Source organism: Neolamprologus brichardi, chromosome 12 (assembly GCF_056152115.1).
Source record: "Neolamprologus brichardi isolate AB-2024 chromosome 12, ASM5615211v1, whole genome shotgun sequence".
Taxonomy (NCBI): domain Eukaryota; kingdom Metazoa; phylum Chordata; class Actinopteri; order Cichliformes; family Cichlidae; genus Neolamprologus; species Neolamprologus brichardi.
In genome coordinates, this window is record NC_142115.1 from 9,117,661 (window position 1) to 9,138,469 (window position 20,809).

The following is a 20,809-nucleotide window of genomic DNA, read 5'->3' on the forward strand; positions in this document are numbered from 1 at the left end:
ACTGCCCAAAGGGCTCCAGTGTTTGGCAAACCAGCCTTTGCTTTTAAAGGGTTAATCTGTCTGCAGTGGGAGGATTTTTGCAATATGACTTAGAGGTGGGAATCATCCCCATGACCCAAAATTATCACAATAATTCATTCAAAATGTGGTATTGTGATTTTGAACATTTAGTGATATGCTTAGTATTGCGATTTATTACCTTTTGTCAACTACAAATTGTCAAAGTCAAACCTTTCCAGTATCCTTTTTAATTAATAAAAGTTATCTCATGTCAGTTATGTTTTGGCTGCAAAATGACATCAAGCATACAACGCTGCCAGTAAAAACTGCCATAATTGCCATAAGACAAAAATCAGTCAAGTCTGCAATCAGTCTGAAATTGAACTTGAATCCCCTCGAGTTCTGCTTATTGAGAGACTCATACAGACTGATGGCAACATGTTGGCAATCTGTTTGCATTTATAAATTAAACAGCAAGTATTTGCAAACTTTCAACAATATGTCAGAGAGTTATTTCAGTCAGTCCAAGAGAATATGAGAACAACATAGGTAACTATCACTGAAGAATTCATAGTAAGACCAGTGGTCATCCTGAGGCATCTTAATTGGCGCCATTAAAAACTAAGGAGCAGCGTTGCTCCTTCTCGGCCACTGCTCGTCCAACTCTGGAACAACTCTGGTCTAAGTTATAATTAAACTAATTTAAGTGACCGAATTGTATCACAATACATTATGCTGCTAACAAAGCTTTGTCTCTTTGAGAGCATATGCACAAGCTAATGTGTGCTAATGTAAAGCTAGCCAAGAACGGAGACTGATGCTCAAGCCCAGCGCACGCTGACTCCAGCCCTGAACTTCAACAGGCAACAAGGATGTGCAATCTTGCAGAATAGTAGTGTTTCTATTTCTATTTCTACATGTTTCTACAGTAGAACATTGAGGTGATTACCTTGGACTCTTTTTTGGCTCATTTTCAACTTATCTTTGTTTATCTGATGTAACTGACCAAGCCTGCAAAATTACTTTTACACACATGCGTGTGCAACAGACAAAACACAACATCAAGATGGTGGGGATTGGAGGATTGTGTTATTTACCTGGTAGAGGGGAGTTTTTAACACATCATATAGCAAACATTTACTTCAATCTAAAGAGGTTAGACGGGTCAGTAGTGAATATTCCACCAATATAGATAAAAAGTTTTTGCAAAATGAACAATATGGCAAACGGTCCCATTGTTTTCCCCTTTTCAACACAAGCTGACAAGCCTCCAGTTCCATTTTACTGGTTCTCAGATAGCTCTTCTCATCAAAACACTGTTGCTGTCCAAAGAATAACAGGTTCCAACTTTCTTATAACAAAGACTGGTTTCTGGCACAGAACCACAGAATGTGTGCTCCAAAACTAGGAGCCACTGATTTTCTTCTGACAGAACTTAGTTCTGCACTGCTCAAAGTTCTGCTCTGAAACTTGTTGAAAAGTGTGTGTGTGTGTGTCAACATGTTGTTGGTGGAAAATAAGTAAAGAAAAGAACCATCAGTTTGGTTCTTAAATGTTCTTTTTATTTCTTTGACGCAATCTGATTCTGCAGTGGGATAAATCTCACTGATACCTGAGCTACTAAACCTTACTGTTCGAGCTTTGATTTGATGTGTAAAACTGAACAGCAAAAACTGGGTCATTGAGCAGTGGGTGAAGGCACACAATTTGGCTATGAGAAGTTGAGAACTCGTATAAATAATGTGTGTGACACTGCAGCATAGTAGACTATTCCCTCTCCAGTCGTCAGCACAGGAGAGCTGTCGGCATTGAATGATTTAAGCACAGATAGCTGCCTTCCAGTGGCCTAGATGTTGGTCTCCATCTACTGTAGTCACATGGCTGTGTTGATTTCCAGCAAAACTAAGGAAGGCGCATCTGATAAGGTTGATTTAACCTCTACTGGGGGTTCAAAGGCAGTCGCCTGCTGGGTTATACAACCAAAAGGAAACAGGAGCTGCTTTGCAAGCGAAAAGTGCAAAGCACTCCTCTTTCCAACAGCACACACATACACACATTTGAGTGGTACTGTTAGGCAGGCAGGTCCCACATACACAATTATATAACACAAGACGATTTAAACAAATGAGTCAAAATATCTGATGAAGCTTAGAATAAACTGAAAGACCCTGACTGTTCTATACCACTGGGTAAAGACACAATCATACATGGATGATTTAATATGTGTGACCCACATTCTGAACTGGTGCAATGCTCCATTTCACCTCTCCGAGTGTCAGTACAGAGGATATTCATTTACTGCAACAGGCCACATCAGCACATTTAGGAAGCATCTGCCCCTCACAGTGGAGCCATGATACTGCATTGTGGCATCTTCTCACTTGTCACTGTTGCCGGGGCAACCTATACTGGGAGGCTGATCTCTTTCCTGTTCTAGTCTTGAGTCTGTGAGATCCTCGACAGCTAAGAAGCACCACTAACATGAGAGCACCTCACCCTGTGAACCATCCCAAGCATATTTCAAGCTGTCTATAGAGGACACGATGATGCCCATCCCCCTGCTCCAGTCTGCTGCTGCCTGGCTGGCGCTGAAATGGCCCAGCTGTGAACATGCCGTCCCAGCTCCGCTCTGCCTGGTTCATGTCCCATCCCCTCCCATTTTGTAACCTCTGCTATGGCCCCTGGCAGTGGCAACCCTGACCCGGCAGTCTAAGTGCATCTATACATGGCTGTTGCCATGCAGGCCACCACCAATAGTGGTGGAGGGCATATCAAGATGTAGCAAAGCTGTGTGCCCCAAAAGAGGGAAGGGCAAGGTGATAGAAGACGATAAGCAGTAGAAAGCGAGGCCAGTGATGCAATGCTGAACGCAAACCTCCAAAGGCAGTTTGCAGAAAGGGTTATGGTGCAGTTCAACAAAGATGAGCTGTGATGTCTGAAGCACACAAACTCACACCATGAGAGACTCATCACTTACACAGCACATGTAGCATGGTTCCTGGTCATATTTTATTTAACGCCTTGGAATGAAGTTCAGGCAATTTGAAGGTAACTGCCAAATTCCCTTGTTTGGTCGACAGCACAGTATCTTATTTGAAATTAAATAACTGTATTTCAAAACTGCAGTATATTAAATGCAGGTTCATCCCATGCAAACTGGTCTGCCTTGCATTTGCTTTAGTTTCAGCTGATTCTTAACAGGTCGCCAGTTGCAGGGCTAACACATAGACACCGACAACCCTTTGCCTTCACATTCGCACCTATGGGCAATTTAGAGTTTCCAGTTAACCTATTCCCACTAACTGCATGTCTTTGGACTGTGGGAGGAAGCCAGAGTACCCGGAGAGAACCCACGCAATTAAACCTATTTACAACAATTTGAAAAGGTGTGTTTTTTAAACTTCAAAACAATAGCAATTGAAAGGCTTTCTTTACTGACATATTGATGCCAAGCTCATCTTTGGTCCATGATTTTTTCTGTATTACATATATATGTTATTTATGTTATGTGTTTCTCACTCACCAAATGTTAAATTTTGATATTTTTTTTACTCAAGAAAATTGAAGGTGATTGCACATTGATATGGGACATGTGATACACCATTTTATCATTTCAAACATTGTTGTTGACCAGATGCTGATCTTCATGGGTTTTTTTTTAAACTACTTTCTTGCAATGAAATTAAAGAAAGAATTGAGGTAGTCTGAGAATATTATAGGGACTGTAGTTCAACTCAGATGTCAGCTCCACAGAGACCTCCAGGAGGTTGTGGAAGTAGGGCAGCAGCAGCCTGAGGTGAAAGAAGTGGGATCATATGGGAACTAGAGTGCTGATCTTTGTCTGGAAACATCGAAGACTGTGGTTTACAGTTGAAAAGTTATCAGAAAAGCGCAAAGGAAATAATTGATACTCCATTTCCAAAAAAGTTGTTTTTCCAAGTCAGTTAAATCCCACATATAAATAAAAATAATACAAAAAGAACATATCTAATGTTGTGACTTGCAACCATGTTGGCATTTAAAAAATATTGCATTTTAACACATAACATATCAGTAAAATTCAAGAAATGTTGCAATACACTTGGTGAAATATACACAAATAATAAGATCAGTTAATTACACGACTGGATATAGAAAAAAGCAGCAGATAACAATAGGGAGAGAATTATCACTTTTCATAAATGGTATGTTTCCAAACTGTTCAGCAATTTTTGAAATCATTATAATTTGAGAAAATTAAGCCATGCTAATGTAATATCTTAAAGGACTGAAAGAATCCTAAAATGACAAAGTGAGTGACTCATCTTTGAGCAGTGAAGCAGCACTGTATTTAATGGTACAGTCACAGGGTGCAACGCAGTGGCTGCACAGTGAGAAACATGCTGCTGTTATCATATTCAAAATGAATTGATATCTGGAATAAACTTTCTCAGTTTCAATATGTTGCCTTTGAAATAATAGTTTTCTTTCAAATGTACAGTGGATTGCAAATCACTGGATTCTCTTTATACTTTACATTTTATGCGGTGTTGTGAATAGGCAGATCCAGGAACAGGACCAGACCTTGAAAGGCTCATTTTAATTTCACTCCATTCAAAATCTGCCAACAAACACAAGGTGTGTATGCAGTATATGTGGTATTATATGTAGTTTGCTTTTTAGGTTATCTAACATTTGGCTGCTGGTTGCTTATCTACATAATTTCTCTGATGTCACCTTCTTTACTTTTCATTACATCTCCCTTTGACTGCATTTCTCTTTTTAGTTTGTATAACCAGCCAACAGTAGACACCATGATGTCATTCCGAGTTATTTCCAGCAATAACAGCTTGAAGGTGGAAAATGCTTTCCAAGACATCATCACTGTCAGGTTTTTATGTCTTAAATCCCAGGATTAATGGAGTATAAAGCCAGGAGGCCAGATCTGCTTAATCACTGCAACAAGCCATTGGATGAGCGCTAAATGCCTGACATGTGAACAAGTGCTCACCAGTGTGACAGGTGCCATTGGAGGTGGAGTTAGAGCAGGGGCATGGCACACAGGCTTCGGTCAGGGCAGCTCCAGGACTGCGGTAAAAACCAGGCTTGCAGTTCTCGCAGTTCAATCCGTGGGTGTTGCCCTCGCAGTTCAGACACACTCCTGAAAGGTAGAACAAAGGTCACAAGATTAGCTGTTATTCTTTCTTGATCTGCTTATGACAGAAAACAAAAGTAGTTGGTTATATAACAATGTAATCTGACGACATTTTAAAAATCTAAAGCAAAGTTTTTTAAGACCTTTTTAAGACACTCAACAAATGTGAGTTACACTCTCAGTCGGAGGAACTCTCATTTATACAGTTTTAAATATAAAGCAATACTCAGATTGGTGCCTTCCTATATATGTTCCCTGTTTGCAATGAAACATGCTGGTAATTTCTTCGTCCACAAGGTTACTTGTTGCTTTCTGTTGTACTTGCATGAACTGAACTTGGCAAAAAGAGCTTTTGTGCAGAATGACTGGAAAATGACAGAATTAATTTCATCAAGTGCTTTAAAGCAAAACTAAGAATCCTTCAGGCCAATTCCAAAACATGAAATGGTTTCAATTTTAATTGAATATTAAATTAATTTATTTATTTGTTTGTGTGTGTTGTTATGGCGTGTGTTTTATTGTATAATTTTTGTAATTGTGAGATACTTGCTGGTGGCATATTGGCCAGGTATCCCTTAAAAAGAGTTCTTTAATCTCAATAAATGTTAATTACAAAAAATTAACACAGAACCATACTAAAATCTTTTATTATATTTCGGTTTTCATAAACAAGCAACTACTAGTGCAAAGCAATGCAAAAAGTCTTGAAGCAGAGTGTATTTGACTTGGATGGCCACTAACTTTCTGCTTCTTAACTCAGATAAAACTGAGGTCATTGTACTCGGCGCTGAAAAGCTTAGAAATATGGTATCTAACCAGATTCTTACTCTGGATGGCATTACCTTGGCCTCCAGTAACACTGTGAGGAACCTTGGAGTCATTTTTGACCAGGATATGTCCTTCAACGCACATATTAAACAAATATGTAAGACTGCGTTCTTCCATTTGCGCAACATCTCTAAAATTAGAAATATCCTGTCTCAGAGTGACGCTGAAAAACTAGTTCATGCATTTATTACTTCCAGGCTGGACTACTGTAATTCATTATTATCAGGATGTCCAAAAAACTCACTGAAAAGCCTTCAGTTAATCCAAAATGCTGCAGCAAGAGTACTGACAGGGACTAGAAAGAGAGAGCATATTTCTCCTGTTTTGGCTTCCCTTCATTGGCTTCCTGTTAAATCCAGAATTGAATTCAAAATCCTGCTCCTCACATACAAGGTCTTAAATAATCAGGCCCCATCTTATCTTAATGACCTTGTAGTAACATATCACCCTATTAGAGCACTTCGCTCCCGCTCTGCAGGCCTACTTGTTGTTCCTAGAGTATTTAAAAGTAGAATGGGAGGGAGAGCCTTCAGTTTTCAGGCCCCTCTTCTGTGGAACCAGCTTCCAGTTTGGATTCAGGAGACAGACACTATCTCTACTTTTAAGATTAGGCTTAAAACTTTCCTTTTTGCTAAAGCATATAGTTAGGGCTGGACCAGGTGACCCTGAATCCTCCCTTAGTTATGCTGCAATAGACGTAGGCTGCCGGGGGATTCCCATGATGCATTGAGTTTTTCCTTTCCAGTCACCTTTCTCACTCACTATGTGTTAACAGACCTCTCTGCATTGAATCGTATCTGTTATTAATCTCTGTCTCTCTTCCACAGCATGTCTTTATCCTGTCTTCCTTCTCTCACCCCAACCGGTCGCAGCAGATGGCCGCCCCTCCCTGAGCCTGGTTCTGCCGGAGGTTTCTTCCTGTTAAAAGGGAGTTTTTCCTTCCCACTGTCGCCAAAGTGCTTGCTCATAGGGGGTCATATGATTGTTGGGCTTTTCTCTGTATCTATGAAGCTCCTTGAGGCGACATTTGTTGTGATTTGGCGCTATATAAATAAAATTGAATTGAATTGAATTGAATTGAATTTGATGTTTTTGTTAATACATAGAATTAAAATGAATGTCTTTGGATTCTGGACTGGTGGTCAGACAAAAGTCATGATTCCTATTTTTTTTTTAAACATACCATCAAACCATTATTCGCTCTTACAGGAATCTCATTTAATGTCTATCAGGAAATAGCCAAATAATCTATTAGAGCTTCCTTTGGTTGACATACTTAACCACATTCTAAAACATATCAAATGGCTGTGAGGACAAAGCAATAACTATGCTGAGACCGCTTAAGGCAACAGTTGGAATTTCACCGAATGTGCAGCTAATATTGCTCAACGCCAACTAGCATGCTAATATTGCTGAACGCCAACTAGCATGCTAATATTGCTGAACGCCAACTAGCATGCTAATATTGCTGAACGCCAACTAGCATGCTAATATTGCTGAACTGCGAGCTACCAAACAGACAGTAAACCCTGTTTGAAGTTGATTCCATGACCTAATTCATCAAAACTCTTGGATGTGATCTGGCTATTGGAATTCACTGGCTAGCCTATTGCCATTTAGAGTTTTAAGTAATATAAAGTAATAGTGAAATGGTGAGTTTGGTTTAAGGTTTAAGATAATCTGGCACATTGCAAAGCAATCACCTTGCACTACATGCAGGCAGCCAGGTGGGCCAAAGAGAAATGCTTTTAGAATGCTTTGAGCATGTTAACAGGAATGGGTTTTTAAATTTCATGTTACTATATATACTTAATCATTCAATAAAAACCACAGCTCACTTCAGGATGAAGTATGTTGAGGTTATATTGAACTCCAAGGTAAAATCCTGGCCTGTTACAACATACCAATCCTGGATTGACCAATTGCTTTAATGTAATCGCATTATATTTATTAGGCTTGCAATATATCCAAATCAGTCTAATAGATGTCAGGGTTAACAGGACACCGGTAGAAAATACAGGTACTGGGGAACTTTTTTTTAGTCTTTCTGTTAGGATGCCTGGGTTGTTGACCCAGGGTTTTGAATTTATTATACTATTTATCATTTCTAATCTTGGGTTTCTTTGTTAGAGTTCTCTTTTATTGTTTATGTCTCTGTGCATCCTTAGTTGCTGTCTCCCCTGTCTGTGATATCCCCGTGTCCAGTCAGTGTCTGTGTCTGTCCTGGTCCCACGTCTCTGGTCCCTCTGTTGCAGTGCCTGCGTGTGAGTCTGTGTCTTTAGTTCAGTCTGTGTTATGTTTCCTGTTTTATTTTGAAGGTCCATCTGATGTAAATGTATCTGGTTTTGCTTCCCCTTGTCTCGTTAGGCCTGATTTGCCCCAGCTGTGTTTCCCTCCTGTTACTCATTCCCTGATTGCTCCCTCTGTGTATTTAAGCCCTGTTTCTCTATGCTGTGCGTGCGTGCACAGATAACATTTTAATTTTACTGAAAACATATAAAGCAGGCTTTAAAACACTTGTTGGAAAAACTTAATGTGGGTTGTTGCATTCAAGGAGATGTCCATGGTAATTTTCACTTTAGCATAACTGCATATTTTTCACCTTTTTAAATTTAAAGAATTTTCAACACATACTCTTTGCTTCAGTGCTTTATTTAAGAAAAAGAATCCCAGATTAAAGGCATTGTTGTTCTTGTAAATATCTGTGACGGCATCACCACTATTGTGCTGTTTGGAGTTGAGCTTCGATGTTTGTTTGAACTGTTTTGCCTCTATGAGCTCTGACAAAGGTTATGTAGATGTGACTCAGTCTGCCTACAGGCTTATGCCATATCTTTGTGTAAGCAGGATTTCAGCCATCACCACACAGAGGTTAAATTACTGTTTAAAGAAGAAGACAGAAAAGTGAATATCTAAATGCAAAGACAGCTTGTTTTTAGTTCAGAGACACCAATTTATAAGCAGAATTTAATATGTTAAAGTATTATGAAATTTGAATGTATGTTTTAAGGTTCAGAGAGATTCTTGTGAAACATCATCTTGTTTACTTATCCCTGCATTAGATACTTTTAAGGTTGAAAATAATGTGTTGAAAAAACAATAATGCATCCCTGTTGTGTTTATATGAGACAGTGTTTGGGATACTGCCTAATTTGCATTTGCACAAGGAGTTCCTGTGTGAGCAGCCCTAGGGAGAAGCCACAATCGCTCTTTAAAGGGAGCTGTCAAACCTGAGCTATGGTAATCCATAGCACTATGAACACTGAGCCCAAGTGAAGGCTAAAGAGCTCCATCTGCGCCCGCATTATAATGCAAAGACATATGCCATCTAAAACTGCTACACACATGCCCCACCCACACACACTGCCCCCTTGTGCAGTTCCTCCTTTTCGGGGTTGTCACTAGCCAGTGATTTCTAAGTCTCAAGGCCTGACTGCTGGGAAGCGAGCAGCAATCCTCCTTTACATTTGAAGAAGGTGCAAACTTTCAAGAACACAATCCGAACTGGAATTGCACCCTAGTGTTTAACTTGCTTCTTGGGTTGCTGAGACCACAGACTACAGCAAATATTTACTTCAAGGAAGTAAAGTGGGGGAGTTATGTGCTGCCAAAGATTAATTAAACTCGGCATTAGACTGTTCTCTGGGTATGCGATCAAGGTGTTACTGTAACCTGGACAAATCCAACATTTGAATTTAAAGAGTTTTGAGTATTTAATCCGCAAAGACTGGACAATTTGCACTGCCTTTCTTATGCAATGCCAATGAAAAATGAAAAGAGAAAAAAAATCAGTCTCTGATAACAAATTACTTCAAAAAGGAAAGTGCTTCCAAATAATATTTATTGGAGTCAGTTTGTCTAAACAAAAGCTCTTATTTTGGAATCAGATTGTGCGGATTTGCAGGATTTTCTGTTTACAAGGCAGATGCTTTCACTAACTAAGCTACTATGGCTCTTCACAGCTGACTCAGACAATCCTGAATAATGAAAAATTACAAAACAAAATAGAAGGTTAGGTTTTAGTGACAATGAAAATGAGATCATTGAACTGCAGCGTTTGTCCTCAGCTGACTCACCAGACTGCGGATGGCAGTAGTTGGTGTGGTTGTTACACTGGCAAGGCCGACAGCCAGTGCTGCTGAAGTCGAAGAAACCCGGGTAGCAGTCATCACACTTGGGTCCATACACTCCTGATTTGCACACACATGTCCCTGAACTGTGGGGGCAGAACAGAAGACAAAAATCAATAACCAGTGGACCAAATACAGTCGCAGAAAGCATTTCAGTGGAACATAACACCACGGCAGCATGTCAATGAGGTCAATGAGGTGTGTGTGTGTGTGTGTGTGTGTGTGTTTGGTTTTAACAAAAGGTTTCCCTCCACGTACAGTGGCCTTGATTAATTAGATGAGGTGATTTATTAGTGGCAAATGTGGTAAGAAATCATGTAAAGTAATTATATACTGGACAAAGCTATGTGGTGCTGCTGAGTAGCATATAAAGCTGGATTACAAACAAAGGTAGCTTATTAGTGGACCTCCCAGCATGCACTTTTTTGAGAGTGGTTACCTTTGATGAAAAATACACATTGTGCAAATGTATATTTATTACATACAAAGGTAGCATAAATCAAGGTTCACGGTTCTATTTCTTGAATGCTGAAAACAAACAACTCTTAAGCAGCTCTTATGTTTAAAAATATTAACAGCAGACATATGAGATGTTTTAAAGAATACTGTGATCTTTGTCAGGTTATGAAACGTCAGAGCATCGAGCATCAAGGCTTTTATTGGCCACATTTTCTTTACATAACTGAGAATGATTGCTTTCAGCTGAGAAAATCTCATTGTATAAAACGTCTCCAAGAATCCTCCAGCAAACTTAAATCCAATTACATCTGAGTTCTTCAGCCATAACACACTCGCAACTGAGTTATTTCACATGATAATGTGTCTTTCATAGATCAGACCTTTGCTCTCATTATGCTGTGTTAAAAATAGCAAATGCTCATTAATACAGTGTGAGTGTCAAGAAGAGATTTTGTTTTTCTCTCTCATCCACCGCTCACTGGAGGTAAATTCCTTGGAAGAGAACAATGCTAAATCGAGCCTGATCAGCTCTTAAACGCAGACAATGGACTCAAAAATGTAATCTCGGGACAATGACTTCAAAACAATTGAAGCAAATCACAAGTGACTCGAAGCACTTTCCATGAATGTGTGCGTGGGTCTTCATACAAACAAGGCTTTGTTAAAACAACTGCACTTAATGCAAATGAAGAGGCCCATAGCGATGCTTAGTGAGGCGTGGGCACTGTTGAAGACAAGGCTGGCAGATCAACAGTCCTTGATCCTCTGGCTACAACACACACACAAACATCAGGCACTAACAAAAAGTATCAGCGTGATACATCATGACCCTAATACAAGCAAGTGAAAGATATAATGTCCAGCTGCCAAAGGAAAAAATAAAAACACGGTACAAAAAAACAGATTTATTTAAAATTGCCATTTAATACTAAACAGAAAGATACTTTGCTCATCAAAAAATGACAGAAAATGTAAAGGGATTTGTTTTTACAATAGCCAAATTATCTGTATTAGATTAGATTACGTTCATTGCCATCCTAAACAAAAAAAAGTTCATTTTTTTCTTTAAGTGATTATAAACGAGTGTGTGGGGCTTATAGAAACTAGACTTTTGAAAACTGACTGGAAAACTAACTAAACTAAAACACAAATTATTGGGAAAATATTATTTGACTTTATCTGTTAGTTTGGTCAAACTTTTAGCTTGCAACTTTCCTGAGTCAGCGATGTGAGTTTGTAATCGAGATTCTACTTCGGCAAAATCAGCATGTGGTCAGAGAGCGAGAATACGCCTAATATGGTCATATTAAGAACACCCCGCGTTTACACCTTCTGTTTGTGAGAAGCAGGTAATATGAAAACTGCTTGTAAAGTTAGGGGGATAGGAGCTAGAGTTTTTTTTTTTTTCAAATGTGCTGAAACTTCCATATTTTATTGAGAAGAAAATAACTTGTAATGTTCTATCATTCAACTCTAACATTCACCCTGCATCAGGATCTGCGGCTGAGTGTACTTGAAAGCTGACTTTTGATCAAATGTGCAGCATCCCAGTAAGGCCAGATGGTCCACTGGCTTTGATTCCTTACTTTTCCTTGTACAAAATACAACCTTTCACCTTTGGATAATTATACATGTGTATTTCTCTAAGAGGAAAAAATAAAAGAAACATGTCAAACAAAAAACACTATACAGCATGCAGCTGCCTGAAATGAACACTAAAACATTTTAAGTATGCTATAATAAATAGCCATCTGTACAGTAATAAATACTACAAGGGACAGCAGCTGGAAAATCAGCTAAACTAACATGATGCATTTTTCCTTTAAAGCACCGACATGTTTCTGCTCCAGCTGCCTGGCAGTCAGTCACACACTGACCTGTGGCAATGCAACGCAATCTGTCATCAGTTTCTAGTGATCCTTCCTCTGTGTGGAGCTCTAAATAAAGACTAATTTACTAAGAGCTGTGCTGTCTTAGGTGCAAAAACCTGCAAATCCACCAGGCCTTGTGTTGCTTTGTCTCTCCTTTTAAAATACCTCTAATTTGGCATTTTTCCTTTGGGGATCTTTTGTGGAATAACTACAACAGGTCTAAAAACCTCCTGGCCTTTATAAAGAGTTTTAACTTGGCTGGAAATTTAAATAAAGCTTTCAACAGACAAACTGTAATGCCAAAATATAATACTTCAATTGAAAGGTAATAGCCTATAGTCCCTGAAAATCGGTTTATAAAACATGTGGATAAAATAAAACCCAGCCTTCCCCCTAAATGGGTTCTACCAGAGGTTGATTCATGCTGCTGTTATTTCTGCCCATTTAAAAGAAAGAATTTAATTTAAATACATTCCTGGAGGGTTCTCTTGGGTGCTAAAAACTTTGATTGTGCCCACATTTTAGTATATAGGAAATGCTCTGCCCAAAAGAGTTCTGCTGGATTCAAATCATTACTTTTGGATCATGATCACACCAAAATATTCCTCTGCTACAAACTGGGAGTCTTGCCATCAGCCAGTGTTTTGGCAGACTCTCAGTGCTGCTGTTCATAAATGTCATATCCCTGCTACCTTCACATATTCAGCTCATTTCAACACACTTCCTCCTCCTTGCTTTAGTTCTGGGACTTCTCAGTTAATATGGTAGTCCTGGCCTGACTGATGTTAAACATCCTGGGTCCAAGAGGCAAATAAATATGTCACCAGTGACTGATTTATAATCAGAAAGCTTCTTCTTGCAAAGTTTATTCTTGTATTTCCCTCTTTTGACTGATAAAGGCCACCATTATGCAATGCCCCTTACACTTGTCAGAGCTGTCACATAAATTCTGATTTAACCTCAAACACTTTGCATGGTGTAACATACAGAGGACACCAGATTTGATCTGATTTGTATTACTGTGGCTCATTCTATACTCCTACTGTTGCAACTATGTTTCCAATGATTCCTAGCAAGAGCTTTCTAATTCATATAACAATCGTCTGGTGATTAACGGTGAAAATGTGTTAGGATAACAGGATAAAACAAGTGTCAACATTTTGGTTACAGTGAACACAGAATTCTACACTGTGGTCTATATTTTGATCACAATCTTTCTGAAGTGGTTATTCTGAAGAGTTATCTAATCTTAATGCAGCTTTACTAATGACTTTACATTGACGTGGTATTGCAAAGCGATGCAGCCCGTCTGTTTGTCTACTGTAGCTTCATCTAATCTATAGGAACCCATAGGTTTGAACTAGGCTTTAAATGTTTACGATTATGAAGACCCTCTCTTTGTTTTCTGTGGCCAGAAGGAGGGGGTTTGTTATTGTTTTGATGTAGTTTCATGGCCCCGTGCTGGCCAAGCTGCTCTGCGTCAGATCTGCGTGTTAAGTAGGTCAGTATAACATAAGCGACAAAGCTTAACCCCATTCTGCTGCTGCTGCCACGCCAGCGCTGCCCCATTGGCTGCTCCAGTGTTGGATCAGGCCAAATGTCCTCTCTGTAATGGGGACGTTGACAGTTCAGTTAGCCACAAGGTTCAGTAAAAATAAACAAGGAAGTACACTAAGCAGGTTTAGTTGCTTTTCTGGTTGAGCAGTGAAATGCTCAAAGGGTGTGTTAACCAAAACCGGAGCCAGATCTCCCTTTGCCGTCTTAGCCTTTCATCTGTATGAACGTGTCCAAATATTCCATGAAATAGTAGGGCTTAGCACGTCTGGTTTTACATTCACTTCCCACAATCATGAAAACAAAACAAAAACAAGGGGGAAGAAAAGGTTATCTTTTTTTAATGTAACATGCTCACATTTTTCTAGCACTTGGCAAAGTCATTTAGACTACAAGTCATATTTAACCATCGTTTATTTAGCACTTAATTCAGTTTTAGCACTCTATCTACCTCAAAACCAAAGCCAATTTACATTCTCCAATTAACTTAAGATGACCATGTCTTTAAACACTTGGAGGAAGCAGGAATGCCTGAGGTACTAAAACCACAAAACAAAGATCACTAACAGGCTCTTGTTTTGTCTTGTAAATTTGGGGCACCCCATCACTTGCCTGTATAGCAGCTCCTCTCCTTACAAGCCCAAACTCACTCAGTATTTAGTTTAGTCTGTGCTAAGATCATTGAATCAGCAGGATCTACACAGGGGGAGCAGAACAGCTTTAATGATTGCAGGGTTCCTTTTTTGGGAATCTCTAATGGTTTCTCACCCCAGTCACCTTCTGCAGTGCCCTGAGGTCTCGATTGGAAGTCAGCACTCCTAAGCTTTCTGTCTAGCTAACGAACAGGTCAACAAAGGCACACAAACCTGCGTGTCTTTGTTTTCTTATTGGCACTCAAACAGCCTGCAGTGGAGCTGCCGGGTAGCAGGGACCAGCAGCTGCCCTTATGAGGGGGGTTTACACTCAGAAACTATCCTGTGCCTAACTACTGACTTTACAGACGCAATATTCTGCTTTTCGGGGTTTTCCTTAAATATTTTATACACCTTTTTGTGCATTCAACAGGTTAGCAAAGTGCAAAGGCAGTTCTTCTCTCCTCCAGTAAAGCCTGCTGCTGAACTCCCTCAAACTTCATGCTGACAACCTAGGCTTTTCCCCTGTTACTTATCAAGGTCACCGTGTAAAGTTAGGCATGCACTCAAACACAGAAAGAGCAGCTGCCTCAAAGGCCACCATTTTTAATTTACTAGCTACAGTCACTTTTGCTAAGTTTAAATCTAAAAATGTGTAAAGAAAATTGAATACCCATTGGACTGAGCCAGCTTAAAACTGCAATATGTGAAGAATAATATAGTTGCAATGAAATTCATCTCTCAAATGGTAATACCATTATAGAAAAACATTATGTGTACCTAATTAAATTAGCTAAAGGATTCTTTAAAGACATTTTAACCAAAACTTTCAATGTGCATTACCTTTAAGCCTTTAAGCTACCTGATATAAAACACTGAATAAATGTAGACTTTTGCATCTTCTGCATCATTTCTAATAATACTGTTCGCCACTGAAATATCACAATCGGTGCAGAGTAATGCTAGATGAACAGCAAAAATGCCTCCAGTGACCTGACGCAGACACAGAAACGTCTGTAGCCAAAATCAATATTTCATTACAGACTGTGGTGCTTTTTGACACAGTAATGGTAAAAAAAAAAAAAAAAAAGCCTTATAGACATTGCCCACAGGATCTGACCCACATACACTACTGACTCTTGTGTTCTGACAGATGCAAGATGATATTAAAGCTCTTTTGTCAAAGACTGGCCTGACCTAATCCAACAAACTGAGTAACAGTGTGTGTCCACTTTACATCACATGATTTGCAGACAGACAGAATGCCAGATCATGAGAGAGCAAAAGAGGGGAATCTCATTAAGGTTGTTAAGAAGACTGAGCAAGGACAGAGTTACAAATGTCACTCGGCTTTAAACAGTCGCCAGCCCTGAGAGAATTCTATTAGAGTGGGTAATAGAGAAGCTTAGTGTCCTAGGACAGGGTCAATAATGATCACATATTTATATGTCTGCATACAACAGCTGCTGGTGAGTTATTTAGTTAATATTAACATAAACAGGTTTGACAAGTTCCTCATTCTCCTACAGCAAAGCACAGACTGCTATCCAGTACCGTACAGTGCTTAAAACAGTTATTTCTTTTATTTCTTTGTGTTCAAAAGGGGAAGGAAATCTAGCTAAACAGTTATTATTTAAACTAGTATAAGTCCAAAATTTCACTATTGGTGAATAGCAAAACGCATAGCGAAATACCTGTGAAACACATTTGTATTTGCTAGACTACCTAGCTAATAACTGATAAGGCAATAATATCAGCTGAAAATATTGTTTAACTGATCAGTCAGGCTCAAACTGAAATTAACATGGTCCTATTAACACTAAAGAGGACCCATTCTGCTCCATATTTAGGTTTGGTTTATTCATGGGTCAAAATAACTGCCACTGCCATAAGAGAGCAGAGAGCAGGAGGGTGGAGTATTCAGTGTGCAATGGTATTTAGGGAAGTGATAAATCAATTCACATGAACGTCACAAAGGTTTAAAAAGCCGAACACTTCCCTGAAACAAGATGCACATCATCCTCATTACTTCTTCACAGCTGTAGATTTCCAGTAAAAATAAAAATAAGGAAATACTTTCTAAAGTAAGCACTATTCTACTAAACTACTGAAGGCAACCACCTATGTTACTATAGAATAATCCTATCTTGTAGTGGGTCTTAGTTAGGGATGGGTATTGTTTAGGTTTTATCCGATACCGGTGCCAAACCGGTACTTTTGAAACGGTGCCGGTGCTTAAACGGTGCTCGAACCGGTGCTCGAACCGGTGCTTAAAGAATGGAGAACACAAACTTTGTCCAAAAACCTCTTATGTTTTTATTTTTAGCAGTCTCTTTTTTCTGCAAAATGATAACCATTAGCTTTTTCTGTTGATACAATATACCTCCTTTGGTTGGAACCGGTGCTACACTGGCAGGGCTAGGGCCAGGACTCTCCTCTTCAGGTTCTTGGGGGATGTTGCTAACTCCGGGTCCGATAACAGGCATCACACCCGCAGTAGATGTGCTCGGTGTGAGATCTTGCAGCAAGCTATCAAATACGGTGCATTTCTCGGCTTTTAAAAAAACGCTATGCGTCGCCACACTGAAAAAAAGGGACTGGCCATCTCTTGGATTTATGTAAGCATCTTGCATGTATTTAACACAATTGCCTCATGTTTTAAAGTTAAATGTAACTATATAGTGTAAAAACTACATGATATGCAGAAAGGGTGTATTAAATTGTTCATATCATGTTCAGGTGAAGTAAGTCAATAATATAGCAACGTTAAATCTCGAGAAACCACGCGTGATTTCATCTCGCGGGCTTTGGATCGTGGTTTAAAAAAGGCATCCATCTCAGTCAAGTCGAGCAGCCAACTCTACGTTTTTTGGTATGTCTTGATTTTTTGAATTAATATTTACCATATTTCAGCCAAATGTAGTTAAACGTCTAGAGTGTCGCCATGTAACATGCTAAAAAAAAGAGCTGTTAGCTTATTTGCTGTTTTATCTGTTGTCAAAGAATTGGCGCTTTTTCATTTGAATTTGTCTTTGGCACATAACTCATAACATAACATAATTTGGTTTTCTGTGTGAATAGATTTGTCAACTGACTCTTCAGTTACATTGTGTATTTACTGCACCGTGGTGTTAGTGAGATTTTGGACATTGAACAGCTTTAGCTAATATCATCAGCAGCATTATGCTAGCTTACATCCCTACCCCTCCTGCCCTCACCTGCTGTCCTTTTGTTTTTGTTTGTTTTTAGGGTTTTTTGCTGCAGATTGAGAGACGACCTCTATTCTGCATTTCACCAGGAGTCAGCTGATGGATTGTGGGTTCAAGGTGTTATGGTGAGAAAGTATATTCTATTTTTGCTTAAGGTTTCTGTAACTTAATTATAATAGGTTTTTTATAATTATTAGGTGCATGCATACTCAAACAGACCATTTTAATTAATACACCTATTAATACAACTGAGAAATCCAAAATCTGCCATAGGTTTAACTTATACCTGTATGTATTGTCAGAAAGGTGATTACTGGGCTCACATTAATGCACACTTGAACTAAAATGAGGTTGTAACTTGTGGGTTGTTGGGTTGCAAATCAGAAACAAACATCTTTGGATTTTTTTTAATCCCATGAGATCTGGAAACACAGGTTTTATTCCACAAAACATTACCGACTAACCAAGCACAGTGCCTGCTGTTATTTCAAAATAATTTTATGTCGTTTCAGATAAAATGCAGAATCCCAGTGCATCCCAACCATGCCTTTACAGTCAAGGTTTCTGACGGAGCTGAGTTTCTCTCTGACAGTCTGCTGAAAGTGTTTGCAAAGTGATCGGGGGAACAGGGCACAAAGCTAAAGGATGTAGCTGCCATGATGACAGTAAGAACTTTAAAATTCTTTAACTACAAAGTGTATATGTATTGCATTAGGTCAGTAAAAGATTTTCATGCTGCATCCATTGAAACAGTCAACTATTACCTGTGAGTACTGATTCCACTGAAAGGATGCCATAATTTTCATCATGCATTTACTGGCTCACTGAGAAAAATGTTATCTTTTTTTAAAATATATGTTCTGGAAACTATATATCCATAAAGTTGATGTCAAACAAGAACTTTTGATATTGCTTTGTAGATGCTGGTGTTGCATGTTGACTGGTTTAAAAAGTCAAGAGTTTTTGTCTGGTATCATTTTCTTCTGTGCTACTGAAAAGTTCACAAATCTCTGTTTTCTTTGTTATAATACTTTAGAATGACATTAATGCTCGAAGGGAGTCCCTCATCAAAGTGCTCCGCATCTGTGTGAAAGACAATTGCAACATCTTGGTGCAGGAGTTCATGGTGAGTGTTTTATGAGTAGATTGTGGCTTTGCAACATTTAAAAATGCATTTAGTTATCCACTTGATCCTCATTGGACTGGTTAGGACCAGTAGTCCTCTTTAATAATTTGGCTACGTGATTCCAGTACTGAAATTAAAACACAAGGTTAATTTTGTCACACAAGGGTCCAAACACTCCACTTTTTCTCCATAACCCCCTATTATGAAAGTGGTAAAACCATCCATTTTGACGACTCTGCCACAAAGTGAAAAACATATTGTGGGGAACTCCAGGCCTCAGGGGCCGGTGTCCTGCATGTTTTAGCTGTATCCTGAATCGAACACAGCTGATTTAAATGGCTAAATTACCTCGTCAACATGTCTTGAAGTTCACATGAGGCCTGGTAGTGAACTCGGCCGCGGGCCCTTGAGGCCCCACCCCCACCCCTGTATTAGGGGTCACATCAGTGTGAAAAAACTTTAAATTTGTCATTCTAGTGAACAAAGGAAAATCCCACCGATATTTACATTAGCTTTTGTTTGAAAAAAAAATGACCAACTGACCAACAGCTAACCAAATTGTGGGGCTGAAAGTCTAAATTCTAACATCTTCTAAGTGACATAACCTGGATTTCTGATGGGCTGGTGTCTTTCTAACAAAAACTAATGTAAAGCATTTGAAATTATTATGTTTTTCACCCTCTTAGAAACTCTGTTAGACCATGAGTGGCAGCATGGCAGGCCACTCTTTGGCTATAGCTATTTACTATGTTGCTTGCAATAGTTTAAATGACTCTAACATTAGAACTGGTAGATTCAAAAGAGATGAGTTTAAAAAGGAATCTTAAAAAAATGTTTTGTGTTTAACCAGGACATGACTGAGGCCACTGCACAGATTGAGAAAACCACAATGAACATCTGTCTCCAAAGGATACGCCAGGCAATGACTTTTCTGATGTTGGCATCATCATCGAGGGTATAGTAGTTCTTCAAGATCTGGATAACGTGACCTTTGCAGTAGCCATGCTGTTTGGACCTTTTTTATTCCTTCAATATGAGTTACCCATCACAACTCTGCTACACTTTTGAGGTGATTCAAAGGGTGGTAATGGAGTTGGATGCAACTCAGCTCTCAAGAAAAGCTCACAACTAAGACAGAACTGCTCCTGCAAGGAAAGCTCACGTTTTTGCATGCGAGGTGATCAGCTCTAGGTGAGAGGACATTTAAATCTCACACTTGTTCTGCTGCATTTTTGAAGCTCAATTCCAGGAACAGATTTTTATATACTCTGCAACTGCCATGAGGACAGGGCTGTTTTTTTTTGTTGTTGTTTGTTTTTCCTTTTGCTCTGTACAAGTTCTCTGTTTGTCTGTTTGTCAGCATTTTTAAATTTCTCTTTGTAATTTTTCTTTCTTTTACTAGTGAAGAGATGTAGCGTGAACAGTTATACAGTCTAAATATCCCATATGGGTTGTGTGAAATGGTATTTTCAGTTTCATTCAGTTGAAGTAAAGAACGTTGAATATTTCTAAGTGTGCTGTTTTGAACCAAGATGTCACAGTATGATCAGTGCTGTAATTTTTGACAGTCACTGTATCAATGTTATTTTTGCGTCTCTTGAATAAAGGTTTTGACCTGCAAGTGCTAATTTCTTTAGTTATTGGGGTAAAATGGGTAGTGTTAATAGGAAGGTGTTTGCCAATTCAGTAACCTAATTTAATGTTAATGGAAACTAACATTACCTCAAATTGTTTAGTTATAATTGAAGAACGGAAGAACTGACATTATTTAACTGTTGATTTATATAGATTCAGTAGAGGAGTAATGTCAGTTTAATTCTTTACCTACTGTCAATGCAGTGAAATTAGACATTTTGTTTTTAAAGG

At 38.9% G+C, this 20,809-nt stretch overlaps 1 protein-coding gene and 1 long non-coding RNA gene across 2 annotated transcripts in view; one reads left to right on the forward strand and one right to left on the reverse strand.

Annotated features, from left to right (window-relative positions):
• si:ch211-158d24.2 (multiple epidermal growth factor-like domains protein 9) overlaps positions 1-20,809 on the reverse strand; it is a 46,554-nt gene that overhangs the window by 5,369 nt on the left and 20,376 nt on the right. The window contains exons 3-4 of the mRNA XM_006797574.3: positions 10,039-10,178; positions 4,991-5,140 (exon numbers count right to left, since the gene is read on the reverse strand). Of these exons, the coding sequence (XP_006797637.1) occupies positions 4,991-5,140; positions 10,039-10,178 (290 nt within the window). The remainder of the gene's footprint in view (positions 1-4,990; positions 5,141-10,038; positions 10,179-20,809) is intronic.
• LOC118453643 (uncharacterized) lies at positions 17,332-18,938 on the forward strand. The gene is made up of 4 exons (XR_015719802.1): positions 17,332-17,480; positions 17,858-17,942; positions 18,330-18,482; positions 18,854-18,938. It is a non-coding gene; the product is annotated as an uncharacterized LOC118453643 (long non-coding RNA).